The sequence below is a fragment of the Clarias gariepinus genome, chromosome 22 (assembly GCF_024256425.1).
Source record: "Clarias gariepinus isolate MV-2021 ecotype Netherlands chromosome 22, CGAR_prim_01v2, whole genome shotgun sequence".
Classification (NCBI taxonomy): Eukaryota; Metazoa; Chordata; class Actinopteri; order Siluriformes; family Clariidae; genus Clarias; species Clarias gariepinus.
In genome coordinates, this window is record NC_071121.1 from 24,883,836 (window position 1) to 24,901,652 (window position 17,817).

The 17,817-nt window shown below is 39.6% G+C and overlaps 1 protein-coding gene across 1 annotated transcript in view; it reads right to left on the reverse strand.

Moving 5' to 3' along the window:
- cc2d2a (coiled-coil and C2 domain containing 2A) overlaps positions 1-6,118 on the reverse strand; it is a 29,209-nt gene extending 23,091 nt beyond the window's left edge. The window contains 6 exon segments of the mRNA XM_053482604.1: positions 1,405-1,531; positions 1,647-1,727; positions 1,945-2,001; positions 2,339-2,414; positions 4,004-4,041; positions 5,978-6,118. Of these exon segments, the coding sequence (XP_053338579.1) occupies positions 1,405-1,531; positions 1,647-1,727; positions 1,945-2,001; positions 2,339-2,414; positions 4,004-4,041; positions 5,978-6,118 (520 nt within the window).
- Positions 6,119-17,817: the final 11,699 nt, after the last annotated feature.

Consider the following 17,817-nt stretch of genomic DNA (forward strand, 5'->3'; position numbering starts at 1 on the left):
TCCGCAAAACAAACAAATATTTTTAATAAATTTTGACTTTTTTCGGTTTACGAGTACCGGGTATCATGTATCAAGCATGTGCTTCTTGTTTTGATGCTGCACATCACGTGATCACAACTGAGCCAACGTTTTTTCTCTTTCTTGCGCTGCGGAATTGTGGGTAATCGCCTCCCCTGCTGAGTCTTAGTGCGCGTCTTAGTGCCGGTCTCTCACTGGTATAATCAACATCCATGCACGCATTTTCTCCCTCAGCCTGTTGTTATGTGTGTGCACGCACGTAATTTAACACCGTGCCGGTTCACACACTCTCTTTCGCCTTTAGTGAAAGAGAGAGACAGAGAGAGCAGCAGGTGCTGTTTGTGTGTGTGTGTGTGTGTGTGTGTGTGTTTATGAACCGGCACGGTGTCAAATTACGTGCGCACACACACATAATGACAGACCCAAACACACACACAGCGCCTGCATGCTAAAACGGAAACACTTCTGTTGGGATTCATTTTTACTTACTAGGTAAAGTGCAGGGTAATTTGTTTTATTTGTACTTTATATTTTGTATAAATTATTTTTATGTATTTATTTCTTTGGGTTGTGGAACAAATAGTTTGAGTTTCCATTATTTCTTATGAGAAAATTAAATTTGGTTTACAAGTGTTTTGGAATATGAGCCCACTTCCGGAACAAATTATGCTCGTAATCTAAGGTTCCACTGTACACTGATCCGTCAATTCACTGAATCAAATTGACCAACAAAAGATCGATTAAATTACGATAGTAATTGGTATTTTATCACAAATTTATCCACTACTATACAGTTTTAATTAATTGGTCATTAATTTATTATTATACAATACCACTGACTTGATTCATAAGGTTGATTCATTAAGTCGATTCATATGATTCATAAGGCAATGATTTGTCAAAACCACTGATTTGACTAGCACATGATTTGAATTCATGAGTCGAATATAATACTGAGTTACATGCAATAAAATTTTGATTCATGAATCTAATATCTGATTATACCACTGAACCGACTATGGTATGAGACGATCTCGAGTCATAAAGCAACAAGTCGATACCCAGCAAGTCCACTGGATCGAGGAGGACAAAATAATAGTTTCATCCACAATAGTAATTCATATATACAACACTGACTGAGCTAGAATGACAATATGATGTCATTTTTATCTTTGTTCCTAAACAATTTTTTTTTGAATATTTGCCTTATTTTGCGTCCAAAAATTTAATAATCACTGACTAAATCTGCTATAATATGATTTAGATTTTTTTAATAATAGACTTTATTCTTCCTTGAGAACTTTTTGCGTGTTTCCTTTAGAACCTCTGCTATAAAAAACAGAATGTTTCTGACTGCACCAATAAAGTGTCCGAACAGATATTCACCTCTGTGTGCTCGAGCCACTCGAATGCTCTCTGCCTGTGAGTCTTCTGGACCCTCCTCCTGCAGCTCCTGCACAACCGTGACCACCTCCTGCACCACCTCATCTTCCACCTCCATCTCTTTCAACAGCTGGAGCAAGAGAGCGAATAACAGACAGCTCAAAAATAAACAGCCTAAAAATAAACAGTCGAAGGACAAGCTGTATATGTTTCAGATATGTGACACAATGCTGTTGTATTTATACCATCTTTTTCTTTTTCATTCTCTGTGCTCTCAGAGACTGCCGCAGGGTTTCACCCGGGTCCTCTTCTCTGCTGGTCAGCTCCTGGTGTATACACCGTAAAAATTACTTATCAGAAAAAGTGATCACTTTTTTACTGTATTCATGAAAAAAAGAATGAGTTTATCCAAAGCTCAGCAGAGAGGAAGGAAGTAAAGGAGAAAAGGTAAGGATCTAAGAACAAACAATGCAGTTGTGCAAGAAAGTTCGAGGAGCGAGGAAAGAAGGATCTATAGTTTAGAACGTGACACAAAGAACCAACCTCCACCATGGTGTGAGCGCTCTCCTTAGTGGCGCCGGAGTCAGGAGGAACCAGAGCCTAGCAGGCAGAGCACAGGGTACACACGGGCTTACCAGAGCGTTAGTGTGTGAGTGTGTTAGTGTGTTCATGCTTCCCCAGGACCTGTGCGAGCGTGTCAAGTCATGCTTTCTACGACTCTACATGTTCTCCGTCGACTAAACACTCTAAGTAGTATTCTTTAGTTATGTCAAGCGTTGTGTAGGAGAAGTCGAGCGTCTGGGTTCAGCGCACATTTTTGTAGATGTACATGTAAATTGCATAGTATTCGCTACATACAGGCAAATCTAGTTTATATATAATTTAGTTTTTATATTTTAGAAACAATACCAAAGATTAAGTCAGAGAGATTACAGACCTGTGTGTCATCCCTGACTTTCACCAAGGACTCCTGCAGCGCCCGCCGCTTCTTGCGCAGCTTCTCACGGATATCACTAGAAGAAAAAACATGCTCATTTCATGCAGTTTATAACTTGACATCTTGTATAATCTCCACACCGTCCATCAACAAATAGGTGGAGGACGATGGTTCCGCCTGCATGTAGAGCATTGATAAACTGGCAAATTTAACTATGATCATAAACAAAAAAATTTTAAACAAAAGAAGTTTTTTCCACATAAATTAAATTTTTATTTACTCTTGTGCAGCCACTTTGTGCTCACCCAGGTTGCCAGATCACACTTATCAAAATCTCCCTAGGCAGTGCTGAAAACCTGTCTGCTCTGTATAAAAAACCAGGGCTAATAACATCTGCACTAGAACTCGTACTGTAACTCAATTATGCTGTATATATGGATACATTGCTTATATTTAATCAGCCCTTTAGTTTTATTACCTTGTTTTAAGACCATAAAAAAGCTCAATTATTATTCATATATTTATTCATATAAAAAATTTCAGTAGCATCTTTAGTTTATTTTTTAATTAAGTATAAAAAAGGCCTGTGTCAAAAGAGTATAAATAAGTAAATAAATAAGAATGACTCCTTATTCACTTGAATTTAATAATTAAATGTTGAATAATATATTTTTATTCAATTTTATTTTATTCTATTTTATTTTATAGATCGACATCTATAATATTTTATAGATGTAGAGATTTTATAGATGTTTAGACAGCAGGCAAAAGTTCCTTAAGTGTTCATTAAGTTTTACACGTAGTAAATAGAAAGCAAAAATTTTAACAATTATCTGATCCGTGACCAAAATCTGTGATATGAACCGCTTCATATCCGTGACTGATACGGAATGAGACAAAAATATATGTGAAAAACAGTTTTGTGAAAAAGTCCTGTTTTTTTTTTTGGCATATTTGTCACACTAAAATTATTCAGTTCTTTGAACAAGTTTTAATATTACAACATCATACCAACAGTCAAACATGGTGGTATTAGTGTGATGGTCCAGGGCTGCTTTCCAGAGCAGCTTCTGGACTTGGAGAACATCATTGAATTCTGCGCTCTACCAGAAAACCCTGAAGAAGAATGTCTGGATATCAGTTCATGATTCACATGCTCAAGCAAACTTGCCGCAAAAGATTGATCCAAAATGCAACTCCCAAAGCAAACTGCAGCCTCTTCAGCTCTGCCAACCCCAGCTTTACAGTCTGTCTTTTTGTCAGCTGCAACATCTCTAACCCGCACAACTTTGAATGATCTAAAACATTTAATTGTGACAAATATGCAAAAAAAAAAAATCAATTTGTCGTTGGTTTAATCCTGAGCTCGAGTTACTGCTGTTTTTTTTTTTTTTTGTAATCTCTAAGGTCTTGTCATGTTTGTTTGGGTTCGTCGTAGCACCAAGTTGATAAAGCTATAAAGATGTGACTTAAAATTGCACCTAGTTGCGAATGCATTAACATTTGTCCGTGTATGAAATTGTATAATAAATAGACTGGCATCCACTGAAGGGTGGCTCATTCCCAGTGCTCCCAGTATAACCTGCCCTGCCCTGGAGAAAGTACAGTAGATACTGAAAAGGGTAACTAAAATCATTTGTAAGATTAACAACATAAAATAATCACCTGGAAGTAGACATGATGAAGGAGGATCACAGAAAGACCTTCTTAAATCATATTAGATTATGTTGTAACTCCATAAGGAGAAGCTTGTGTGTCAGGAGTGGTCCATGCTTTCTAGTTAAGCTAAAAAAAAAAAAAAAAGAAGATCATTTAAGGATCATTTAAACAAGTGCTAAACTATGTGTGAGGTGGTTTTCAGTATTAAAAACATTATAAATTACAGGAATAGTCTTTAAAATCAGCAGGTATTTAGACTGCAACAACAATAACAACACAAATGCAGAGAATATGTACACTTAGAAAGCATTTAAAATAACTAAAACGGACTAAATAGCATATTAAAACATCACACAGTTTTATTTACATATTTTATAAAAGACATTTTAACTTTATTTCAGTAAAACTTGAATCTTTGAAGCACTAAACGCTCTTACCGCCATCACGTCTCTTCGCTGCTTAGTAACGGAGGGAAACTACGGCGCAACCGAACCCTGAAAGGAGCAGCACGAGCAGCTCAACCGTACCTGCTGCAAACGAAGGAGGAACCGCGAGTTATGATTCGTCAGATCTGATGACGTAAAGAGCGACGAACTGTGCGGTGATTGGTTCGCTTTACAGCCCATTAAAAAAAATGTTTTTTTTTTTTTTTTTTTTTACAAATTATTATAAAACTAAAGCAAGCTGTAGAAAATTTAACGAAAATATATTGAGGACACTTAAATAGGCAAAGTTATAAGTATATTAACGTTATAACACGGGCAATAACGGTACAACAGTCTTTTTTTTTTTCATTTCTTATTAGTACAAAAATAAGAAATTATGTTGTAGATATGGTAAAAAAAAAAAAAAAAAGGAACCGTTTGAAAACCTGACTTCCGGTCCAGAAGGGTTTAAAAAAAAATTATATTTTATATTTGGATTGGTCGGTTATTTCATAGCCACGCCCCCTAACACCTCTTCACTCTTCATGTCCTCATCGATCATCATAACTGCACAAGACATGATTGTAAACTGCTAACGTTACGCCAGAAACAATAGCATGTTGTCGTCACACCTTGACCAGTTGCTCACTCTCACATCTTCTATACCTACATATCTTTGGACTGTGGGACGAAACTGGAGTACCCAGAGGAAACCCACCAAGCAGAGACGAGAATCGAGCCTGGCCGGGAAGGTGCAAGGCTCCAGACCCTGGAGGTGCAAGGTCCACAGTGCTAACCACTACATCACCATGCCGCCTGACCAGTTGCTTCTATGCAATTGTAACAGGTATAGAAATTAACCTGTTAAATTGTTAGAATTTACACAAAATTGTTCATTTCATATACCTGATGTAGATGCCTGTTCGAGGTAGGCCCTTTCCCCTTTAAATCCTGTGATGTCATCTAAAGCCAATACAATTTCCTGTTTTGTCTCCTCCTCTTCCCTTTTCCTAATGGAACTGTATGGAAGAGGTATGTTGTTTCTGACTCCCTGTAATCCAATTAAATCTTTATTTTTATTATTCTTTTTATTTCTATATCTTTACTCCAATTTGTGTGTATAATGTTATAAAATATATTTGCATGATTATTTTATGGCATTTTTCATTTTTTTGGGTTATATTACCAATTTTGGCTTAAACATGTGGAAATCAAGCACATGATGTAAATCACATTTATTTTATAGAGAACAAGGGCAATTCTTACTCGAAGGCTGTTTGTTCCTTTGTGTCAGGTATGTTTCTTAATATTTAATTTTTAATTTTGTTTACATATGTTCAATTATTTATGCTGTAGTTCTGGCCCTTTTCCTAATGGAACTGTATGGAAGAGAGAACAAGGGCAATTCTTACTCGAAGGCTGTTTGTTCCTTTGTGTCAGATTAAATGCTTCCAGTGAACCGCCATCTGTGTCCCGTGTCTGATTCACACAACGCAGAGTAAAGTCTAACTGGAGTGACCGGTTACACGTGGTGCCGTGACCCTTTGGATTTTACGTGATTGGCTGCTCGCCGCTCACCGGGAGTGCTGCTTCGGATAAACTGCGCATGCGCTGCGCGTTGCTTCAGGGACGCGGGAGGAGTGTTTCGCCGATTGGAGAAGCCGCCTCGCGTTTTGGTCTCGTCTCCCGATTTCATCTTGTCCGTTGCTCACCGTTGGATGGTTTCACCCAAACACTTGCACTTGGTGAGGTATGGTGAAAAACTGTTTAGGCTTTTATCAAAGATTATTCGGCATCTTGTTTGTCTTCGAGAGGCATTGAACTGTTAGCAGCACATTTAACGTGACTGAGTTTTCGCGCTGCTGCACGCTCATTATTAATTTTTTTTTTTTTTTTTTTTAAAGTTTTGTGCTGTACTCACGCTGCTGTTTTAGTGATTGTCGCGTGTGGAACTTTTTTTCTTTTCTTTTTCCTACCCTGTACAGCGTTATACTGAACTTCTGATTACTTTGTAAAAGTGCTAGTACATGGTTGTTTCTGCAAGTGCTTATACGTTCACCTATGTAAGGTTGTGATTTCATTTTTTTAATTCTTTTTTCTTATTGCCCTCGAGATAGTTATTACGTTTCTTTTTGTGATCTCTACTTTACTTAAGTCATGTTTGAGGACACTATTAGTCAGGATAACGTTAGCCCTCTGCGACAGCCCAGTGCTGTGTTCTCAGTAGGTAGGGGTAGAGGGAATATAGTTAATCATACTGAGAACTTATCTGAAATTTCACCTCGATGTGTTGGTAGGGGTAGATTCTTCTTTAATGCTGAAACTGACCATACACATGCATCTGATTCAGGTATTGGTGCCTCAGTGGGCCCAGCTGCTTGTTCCACTCCTTATACGTGTCCAAATACTGATCGCGTTATCACTGAGTCTTTAGGCGGTATTATCTCTGATTTGGCACAGAAAATTGGTGAAAGCATTTCAACCAGTCTCAATTTAACACAACAGCCAGCCCTCATGCAGTCCATGTCAAATGTGCAGCACTCTAGTGGATGTGTTGATGGTTCCAAGCTGAAAGTTATTGTGCAACATGATGTTTCGCCTCCACCATTCTTCAGAGGTGATAAGAGTGATTCATTTACCGTGCATGAATGGGAAGACATGATGCGCACTTATTTGAACAGTAGGAAATGCACTGACGATGCTGAGGTCTGTGAGTTCATTTTAGCTAGGTTAGCAGGAAAAGCAAGGGATGTAGTCAAAGTATCTCTGCGCAGCTTTTCTGGACCAACTGCTGCAGTGCCCCCTAGCAGAGTGTTTGATATTTTAAAGCGTAATTTCAGCGAGTCAACATATTCTAACATGCCTATGGCTGACTTTTATAACACACTTCCCAAGGTAGATGAGGGTCCAATGGATTATTGGATAAGGCTAAATAAGGCAATTGATGTGGCTGACGAGTGTTTGCGTGGGCGGAACAAATGCGTTGAAGACCCAGCAGCTGAAGCTGTCATGATGTTTGTCTCTCACTGTCCAGATCCTGGACTTGCGTTGTCTTTTCAGTTCAAACCTGCTGAACAGTGGAGTGCGGCCGAGGTTCAAGAGCGGCTGGATTGTCACCATAGGGACACGAAAAGAGCTTCTATTAGAACCCCACGTTACCCATCTGTGTCCGCTTGCCATCAGAATACAGTGACGGTTTGTGATGATTCAGTATGCAGTCTTCCGAAACAACCTGAACTCCCGTCAGGTCAGTCACCAAGTTCTAATGTTCTGTTAAACCCCAACGCCGCCCCTTTTGTCTCAAATACCGATACGCAACAGCTGGTTGATATGATGGGTAAAGTTTTAGCGCTATGTACTGCCTCATTGTCAACGTCCAACTCGGGTTGTCCTAGCAGGGCCTCAGGTTTTAAGCCCGACGTTAGTCCGGCGTGTAGAGTATGTCAGTCAAAGGAGCATACAACGTATACTCACTGTATGCGTCATAGGCTGTGTCGTAACTGTTTCAAACCTGGACACTTTAAGAGTAACTGTACAAGGGCCGCAGACTCTAACCCACTTCCTCCTCTTACGCAGTTAAACTAAACAGCCCATGCGTGGAGGGGGTTAGCGTGGGCGGTGACGAACTTCCCCTTAAAGATGCGTTCGACCCAAAAGAAGTTTTTGTGAATAGTTGTAAATTGTTGCCACCTGACAAAACAGTGTTGTATGTGGGATCTCAGAAAATTGATGGAGCTAGTGATCTGTTTTATGCTCCTTTGACTGTCGGGGGCCGGTCCGTACTTAATGGTTTGCTTGATTCTGGCAGTATGGCTTGCACCCTGAGTACAGATGGCGAATCTAAGTTACGTGCTGATGGCGTTCTCCCAGAACCCTCTGTGATTCCCAGTGACATGGTCCTAGTTGGCTGTGGTGGTCTTACTGTTCATCCTAAATGCACGTATGATCTGGAAATTGAGGTATACGGGTCTAAGTTTATTGTGCCTACTTTGGTAGTACCTGGGCAGAAGGATGAGTTTATTATTGGCAGTAATGTCATCAAACATGTGCTTCGGAAGATGAAGGAGGAGAAGAAATACTGGGAGCTAATTTCCAGCCAAAGCGGCAACGCTGAGTGTGAAGAGTTTCTTGAGCTATTGAGCTGTACTTCTCGTTGGTCTGGGTCAACTCGACCTGAAAAACTTGGCTCAGTTAAGCTTCGTCAAGCAGTCACTTTACTTCCCAGGTGTGAGCACCTTGTCTGGGGAAAATTGCCAGGGAATGCTCATATTTCCCCTGGTAGCACAGTAATTGTTGAGCCCACTACATCACGTTCAGCGCCCCGTCATGTTCTTGTTGGGCGTGTGGTATCTCCTTTGTGGGGCGATCGGTGGGTGCCAGTGAAAATACTTAATCCCACCCAGTCTCCAATAACTCTTCGTCGTAATACAAAGCTGGCTGACGTGTCCCCTTGCTTGGCGGTGGAGGATGTTACTGTCACACAAGGTCTGTGCAGCCCTCACAATGTCACTGATTCAGCTTTCACCAAGCCTTTTCCATCTGTAGACCCAACGCAATTACTGCGTGAGTATGGTTTGGGGGATATTGACATTGATGGGTGTGAGGTCTCAAAGTCATGTAAGGAGGAGTTAGCGAGTCTTATTGTCTCCTATTGTGACGTTTTCTCAAGAGACAGGCTTGACTGTGGAGAGGTAAAGGACTTTGTCCACAGGATCCATCTGTGCGATGAGCGTCCTTTCCGTCTGCCCTATCGCAGAATTCCCCCTGCCCACTATCACAAGTTAAGAGAGGTTCTTTCTGACATGGAGGAGAAGGGAATCATTAGTAAGTCCATCAGTGAGTACGCGTCTCCCTTGGTAATGGCCTGGAAGAAAGATGGCTCTCTGAGGGTTTGTACTGATTTTCGCTGGCTTAATGCAAAAACTGTCAAGGATGCTCATCCTTTGCCTCATCAGGCAGATTGCCTAGCTGCTCTTGGCGGCAATCTTCTGTTCAGCTCTATGGATTTAACATCTGGATTTTACAACATTCCTCTCCATGTGGCTGATCGGCATTACACAGCATTCACAACACCCATGGGCCTATATGAATATAATCGTCTTCCACAAGGCCTGTGTAATAGTCCAGCATCCTTTATGCGCATGATGCTTAGCATACTTGGTGATCTCAACTTTTCCAGCCTTCTTTGTTATCTTGATGACTTACTGATTTTCGCCCGTTCTGAACAGGAGGCCTTAACACGCTTGGAAGTGGTGTTTTCACGGTTGCGGACGAGTAATTTGAAATTGGCTCCGAAAAAGTGTCACTTTCTCAGGCAGTCTATCAAATTTCTTGGTCATGTGATCAGCGGTTCTGGTGTGTCCGTAGATGAAGACAAGGTAGCGGTCATTTCTGCTTTTCAGAAGAAAGACCTGATGAAAGAGGATGGCTCCACGCCTTCTTCAAAGAAAATAAGATCATTTCTGGGCATGGCCCTTTACTACCAAAGCTTTATCCCTGGATGTTCACGAATCGCAAAGCCACTGTTTAATCTGACAGCTGGCCAAAAACGGTTGGTAAAAGGGTCGTTTAGTCGAAAGCGAGCTGGAACTTTCCGTGAGTTGTCTCCCCAAGACTGGACCCCCGACTGTGACGTCGCCTTTGAGGGGTTGAAAAGAGCCGTTTTGGAGAGCGTAGTACTTGCTCACCCTGACTTTGAGCGTCCCTTTATTCTTTGTACTGACGCGTCATTGGACGGCCTAGGTGCGGTGCTTTCTCAAGTTCCTCCTGGTGGGGATAAGGCACGTCCAATAGCCTTTGCCAGCAAGTCCTTGAGCCGCAGCCAAGCCAATTACCCTGCACACAGACTGGAGTTCTTGGCTCTCAAATGGTCCATATGTGACAAGTTCAGCCACTGGCTTAAAGGCCATGAGTTCACTGTGTGGACTGATAACAACCCGCTCACATATATCATGACAAAACCTAAATTAGACGCATGTGAGCAGCGTTGGGTTTCAAAACTTGCTCCGTACAATTTTAAGATAAAGTACGTTCCTGGAAGATCCAATGTTGTGGCGGATGCACTAAGTCGCGACCCGTTCACCAAACCAGTAAGCCAGCGTCTCTTGTCTGAGCCTTATTCTGCATTGTTGGAGCAGGTAAACAGTATGGACGATGATTCTGTGCAGAAGACGTTCCATCTGACATGCCAGCCGCAAACACTTGATGCTGTGGAAAAAAGCTGTGAAACAGATGTTTCCATGACTGCTGAGGATGTGTCATCCATTTTGTCATCTTGCGGTGATTGGGATTTGGGTGCTGTGTCCAGAGCAACATCTCTGGCTGATCACATGAGCTCTGTTGTTCCCGACTGCCAAGATGTCATCCATACCTTTTCATTGTCTGAACTGCAAAGTCATCAACACGAAGATCCAGTTGTTTCAAGGGTGACATTTTATGTCAGTAGGAAGTGCAGACCTTCCAGACGTGAGCGTGTAAATGAGGGTTTGCATGTTTTGAGATTGTTGAGGCAGTGGGACAAACTCTCTTTGCTTAATGGTATCCTGTACAGAGCCATCAAAGATCCTCTCACAAGACACAAGAAATTTCAGTTTGTCTTGCCTGATTCCCTAAAACAGCGAGCTCTTTCTGGTGTTCATGATTTGGCTGGTCACCAAGGGCAACCACGTACCCTATCTTTAGCCCGCCAGAGGTTCTATTGGTCCGGAATGGAACAGGATGTGCGTGATTACGTCAGGAGATGTACCCGTTGTGTCCTGAGTAAAACTCCAGAACCGGCAGCAAGAGCACCTTTGGAGAGCATTAAGACCACTGCACCCTTGGAGCTTGTTTGTATTGATTTCTGGGCTGCTGAAAATAGGCACAATAAATCTGTTGACGTTCTTGTAATCACAGATCACTTCACCAAGCTAGCACACGCTTTTCCTTGCCAAAACCAATCTGTTAAAACTGTTGCAAAGAAACTTTGGGATGGCTTCTTCTGTGTTTATGGCTTCCCAAAGTGTATCCATTCAGACCAGGGTGCTAGTTTTGAGAGCGAGCTTATAGCGGAGCTGCTGCTTCTTACCGGTGTTGACAAATCGCGAACTTCTCCATACCATCCAATGGGGAACGGTGGAACTGAAAGGTTTAACAGAACATTGGGTAACATGCTAAGATCGCTTCCTCATAGATCTAAACAAAAGTGGCCACAGTTAGTGCAGACTATGACTTTCGTGTATAACTGCACTGCCCATGAAACAACTGGGTTTGCCCCGTTTTATCTAATGTTTGGTAGGGTTCCGAGATTGCCTATTGACCTGATGTTTCAGAGTGTTCTTCGTGATGAGTCCATCTGTAATTATAATGACTATGTCCAATCTCTTGTCAGAGACCTGCAGTCTGCTATGGGGCTGGCTCAAATGAACTCTACTGCAGAACAAAAGCATCAGTCTGACCAATACAACAAGAAGGTTAAGGGTCTACCTTTGATAGTTGGTGATCAAGTTCTCATTGCCAACAAAGGCTGTAGGGGTAAACGGAAGCTCGCCGATAAATGGGAGCCCACCATGTATTCCATTGTTTCCTCTAACCCATCTTTGCACATTTATAAGATCCGCAGCAACTCTGGTCACGAGAGAGTAGTGCATCGGAATCTTTTGTTGCCAGTTAACTTTCTCCCTTTGCCCACAGAGGGGTCTGACTTTTCTGACAGTGGAAGTGGTGATATTGATCACTGTTCCGCACCTTCTCAATCTGCACGTGATCTAGCTGAATCTGCAGTACCAGTTACAGATGATTCGTCACATGCAGATTCTCTGTCCGTCATTTCTCATAGGGCTGTCTGTGATGATGATCCTGTTGCTTCTTGGGTTTCATCCCATTCCTCTCAAACTCTCTCTGAGGCACAGGATGATTTGTCAGTTGTCGATCATGATGCCGGTGCAGACGCCCCTTTACCGGTTATACCTGTCTCTAACTGTTCATGTGACCCTGTGGTTACCAGTGATTCCAGAGATCGGTACACCACCAGGCTTGGTAGAGTAATTAGGCCTGTCCGTAGACTAATTGAGTCAATGGTTCAACTTGAGTCCTTCCTAGGTAGTGAGCCTAGATCTCCAGTTATTGATATTTAGAGCTGTGCATTGTATTACATTGTATACTTTTTTTTACATGCACTGTATGACATGCTAAGTTATTTGTTTTCTCATATATCTTTATAAATTCTGTCTTTACATCAGGTCTGGATATTTCTAAGTGTAATGGGCACTTTGTATGTGTCTGCAACATGTGTTGAAGTTTGGCCAACTTCATTCATATTTGCACCCCTTTGTTGGGGAGCTTTCTATGCTGATGGTCTGTTTTTTTTTTTTCTGGAATGTGGACCAAATGATCCTTCTGACCTGTTTTTTTGTTTGTGTGTTGCTTTTCATGTGTTTATATACTCTGTGAATTTTGTATAAATTCTGGGGGGGTGAGTGTAACAGGTATAGAAATTAACCTGTTAAATTGTTAGAATTTACACAAAATTGTTCATTTCATATACCTGATGTAGATGCCTGTTCGAGGTAGGCCCTTTCCCCTTTAAATCCTGTGATGTCATCTAAAGCCAATACAATTTCCTGTTTTGTCCCCTCCTCTTCCCTTTTCCTAATGGAACTGTATGGAAGAGGTATGTTGTTTCTGACTCCCTGTAATCCAATTAAATCTTTATTTTTATTATTCTTTTTATTTCTATATCTTTACTCCAATTTGTGTGTATAATGTTATAAAATATATTTGCATGATTATTTTATGGCATTTTTCATTTTTTTGGGTTATATTACCAATTTTGGCTTAAACATGTGGAAATCAAGCACATGATGTAAATCACATTTATTTTATAGAGAACAAGGGCAATTCTTACTCGAAGGCTGTTTGTTCCTTTGTGTCAGGTATGTTTCTTAATATTTAATTTTTAATTTTGTTTACATATGTTCAATTATTTATGCTGTAGTTCTGGCCCTTTTCCTAATGGAACTGTATGGAAGAGAGAACAAGGGCAATTCTTACTCGAAGGCTGTTTGTTCCTTTGTGTCAGATTAAATGCTTCCAGTGAACCGCCATCTGTGTCCCGTGTCTGATTCACACAACGCAGAGTAAAGTCTAACTGGAGTGACCGGTTACACAATATTCATTTCAGAAACCGCAGAGGCAATAATTTGTCATTCCCTTTTCATGTCCATTAAAAAAAAACATCAAAATGATTAAAACCTTTTCATATATCGTCAAATAAAATCACCAACTTCTGAATCCAAGAATCACTTCTTCTATGGCTTCTATTAAATTACAATAAAAAAATCACGCACACGAATAGAGTATTTATCTCAACACTAGTCAAGCAGACGTTCATCACCTTTAAGTTTTGTCAGTTTGGAAGAGGCAGTACAGTAGATGATGTCCCTGCTCCTTTGATCGGTCAGACTTTACTGTAGACATTCACACCTAGACACCATGATACTAGCCCATACTCTAACATGAGTAAAAAGTGGTAGTTCTGAATAAAAAGCACTATAACCTTTACATTTCCCAACCAATTTCAATCCATTACATGATCTAAATATAGTACATATATACAAGTATTTTTAAGTTTTAAATGAATTAAAGTGACAAAATTCAGTTTTAATGAAGCTATTCTCGCTGCCAGATGCTCAGGTTTACGTTCAGCTTAAGTTTGGTTTACATGAAGTTGCTGTGGTGGAAAATATTTTATTGCCAAAAGAAATTATATATTTAAAAAAACTCATGCTGACCATGATGGATTTATTTTCTTGATTTTATACATGTGGGGATGTCCATATGTACTCTACTTGTTATATAAGTTAATGTACAGGGCTTCTAAAAGTTAGATTATCATAGGGAACTCATTATTAGGGCCCAAGCACTATGACATCAGCCAATGATGTCATAGTGTGTGAAGGGCCCTCTTATTCTTTGGTAATTTATTTTAAAATTTCAAAATTCATCACATGTAAAGTAAAGTTATGTCAAGCCTTTATTTATGATTACAGTAATAAAAATCCAGTATGATAACAGACAGAAAAACAGACAGACAGATAGATAGATAGATAGATAGATAGATAGAACTTTATTGTCATTGCATAGGTAGAGTCCAGGTGCTCAGCAAAGAAATGTAGTTTAGGACCTACCAGAACTACAGATAGCAGTGTAAATACATCAGTACAAATATAGACATTGTGCAATTTATAAGGTGCAGGTTAAATACATAGTTTTATATATTAAGCATAATATTTGTGTAATGTAAATAATGTTTTTCTGTAAAAGTAAGAAATTATTTCTATTTCAATTATGATCATTTTTATAAGCTAAATCAACTCAGCATAACAATTTTTTTTTTTTTTTAATTTTATTTTAATTTGTTTGTTAAAGTGTCCCCACCTGACCTAAAAAAGTCCTTGTCCAGAACAAGGGGTAACATTTTCAAATAACTAATAAAAAAAAAAACAGATTAAAAAATATATATGTAAATATGTTTTTTAATGATAAAAATCCTGTAACACACTGAAAAGGTTGCCATTCCTGCAAAAATATTATAACAGGGAGGCTGTTTACTTGGACACTAGAGGGGGGAATTATGTTAAAATGCTCTTCATGCTCTTAATTTCCTCCACACTTACCAAGCTGGAGCAACTGGGACTCAGCTCATCTCTGTGCCAGTGGATCTCTAATTTTCTAACTGGCAGACCACAGGCAGTAAGGATGGGTGGACATGTCTCAGCCTTCCTCACTCTTAGCATTGAAGCCCCCCAGGGTTGTGTCCTGAGCCCCCTGCTGTACTCTTTGTACACATATGACTGTGTGACCACTACCAGTTCCACCACCATCAGTAAGTTTGCTGATGACACTGTCATGGTGGGCCTGATCTCTGACAACAATCTACCTAAAGGAGGCTGGGAATCTGGAGAACTGGTGCCAGAGGAACAACCTCCTTCTAAACGTCAGTAGGACAAAGGAGTTGATAGTGAACTTCAGCACTGGACGTTCTGTTACCCGGTTGCACAAGTCACTTTAAACACTTTAAATATGTGGAATTTCTGTTTATATTCAATTTATATTCAACTTCATTCCCACAAAAGTCCATAAACTCTATATCTCTGTATTGTACAACTGTTTCTTATTTTTGATATTTTTCATATATGTTTCTTATATTGTATATTTTGTCCTGTACAGTACAGCTGTCTCTTATTTTTCTATATTTTTCATAAATCTTTCTTATATTGTATATTTTATACTGTATAGTGTTATTTTATTTTAAATTTTATATTAAATTTTATTCTTTTTTAGTCAATTTACCTTCTGATTTCCTTTTCATATTTATTTTCTATTCATTGTCTCTAATTTAAGGTCACAGGCAGTTGTCCAAGCATTTCACTGCATATCGTACTGTGTATGACTGTGTATGTGACAAATAAAATTTGAATTTGAATTTGTTCTAATTAAGGTTTGGCAACCCCCAGCTCACTGTTCAACAATACACTACCACTTAAAGGTTTGCGATCACTCGCAAATTTCTTTGTTTTTGTTTAGTGATTTATTTTCTACATTCTACAACAATTCTGAGGATTTCAAAACTATAAAAACACATACATACAGAATTAGATAATTATATAACAACAACAACAATCAGTGGTTATTATTATTATTATTTTAAGACATGAAGGTCAGCTGTTCTGGAACAGTTCCTGCAAGAACAGTATTGTGTCGAGTGCATTTGCAAAACCCATCAAGCTCCATGATGAAACTGTCTCTCATGAAGACCTTCCAAGGAAAGCAGGACCAAAACTGACCTTTGCTGCAGAGGAGACGTTCATTTAGAGTCACCAGCCTCAGAAATCACCAATTAACAACCAGCACCTCGGATTAGAGCCGTTATGAAGGATAGCAGACACATCTAAATATCAAACTGTTATATAACTGCATATTTTAGACATCTTCAGTATTGTTTTACAGTGTAGAAAGTAAGAAAAAGTATTGACCATGGAGTTAGAAAGTGAAGATTTTTTTTCTAATTGAAAGGTTTTGTTCCATTTTCTTAAGAATGACTGATTTGCTGTTAAGAATGACTTTTTAATCTAATCTATTTAAGATTAAATTAAGAAGTACATTAAAAAGTATTTTAAAAAGAAACGTCTTAAAATAAAGATGTTCAGGGAAATATTAAATGACGTACACCTTCCTGCCAAAAGCACCATTGCAAAATCTCCAAACATTTATCACTGCTTTTTTTTTTTCTTTTTCGCATTAAATACAGCAGTCTCTGTGGCAATGAAGAAGAAATAACATTCTGGGTTTTATGTCATTAAAGGCACATTGTACAATTTACCCATACTCTATTTACAAAAAGTTACACAGATAGTCTTGGTGTTTAAACTGTAGGATTGAACAGAGAATTCTACATTTTAACCTTTATTATCATAAATAAAATGATGCATTTTCTTTCATCCTTTTTATATAACATTCACTCAAAGCTACGGTGGGTTTTTAGGTTCAATCCTGAGTCTGTGTGTAGATTCCTACCACAAAAAGATGCCAGTAGGTGGATTGGCAGGTCTATCTGTGTACATAAATGTGTCAGTGTGTTTGTGTGTTGCCTTGCTGGGAAAGTAACGGACGAATGGTTCCGTCTATGTGCTGCCTGGTACATCGGGCGATGGATATATATATATATATATGAAGGACCTTGTCCAACAGTGGCAACCTGGTCAGCAGTCCACCACCTTAATCACGAGCCACGCCACGCCCCTACACGGACATATAAAGTGATGTAATGACGTGACTCTCTAGTGGAAAAACTGAGCCAGTCTGAACCGACACTAGCACTTGACAAGATCTAGCACCTGGTTCACTTCAGTGGAATGTGATGAGCAGAAAAGCATCTCAGAAGACAAAAACATCACCTGGTCTTCAGACAATATTTTAAGTGTGCGGTTTGAAACTGCCCTGCTTCTGGTTGGAGTTCTCGTTACATCAAGGCTTCTTCCTGCTCCTGAGATCTCCTGAGGTCTACTTGGAAAGTGACTTCAGTTACTCAATAGTTTAGGACTGAAATTCCCACAAACAGTTGGAAGGCGGAAAGGGTGGACGTTATGACTTGAAAAACCGTGCCATTATCAGACACTTTCAGTTTTATGAAGCACAGACTGATGTGATGTCACCCAAATGAGGATGGGTTCCCTGTTGAGTCTGGTTTCCCTCAAGGTTTCGTCCTATTGCCTTCTCAGGGAGTTTTTCCTTGCCGCCGTCACCCTTGGCTTGCTCATCAGTGACAATCTAATTATAATTTTTACATATTTCTGTAAATTTTTCTAATCTGTTTCCATATTTTTTTTATTCTGTAAAGCTGCTTTACAACAATGA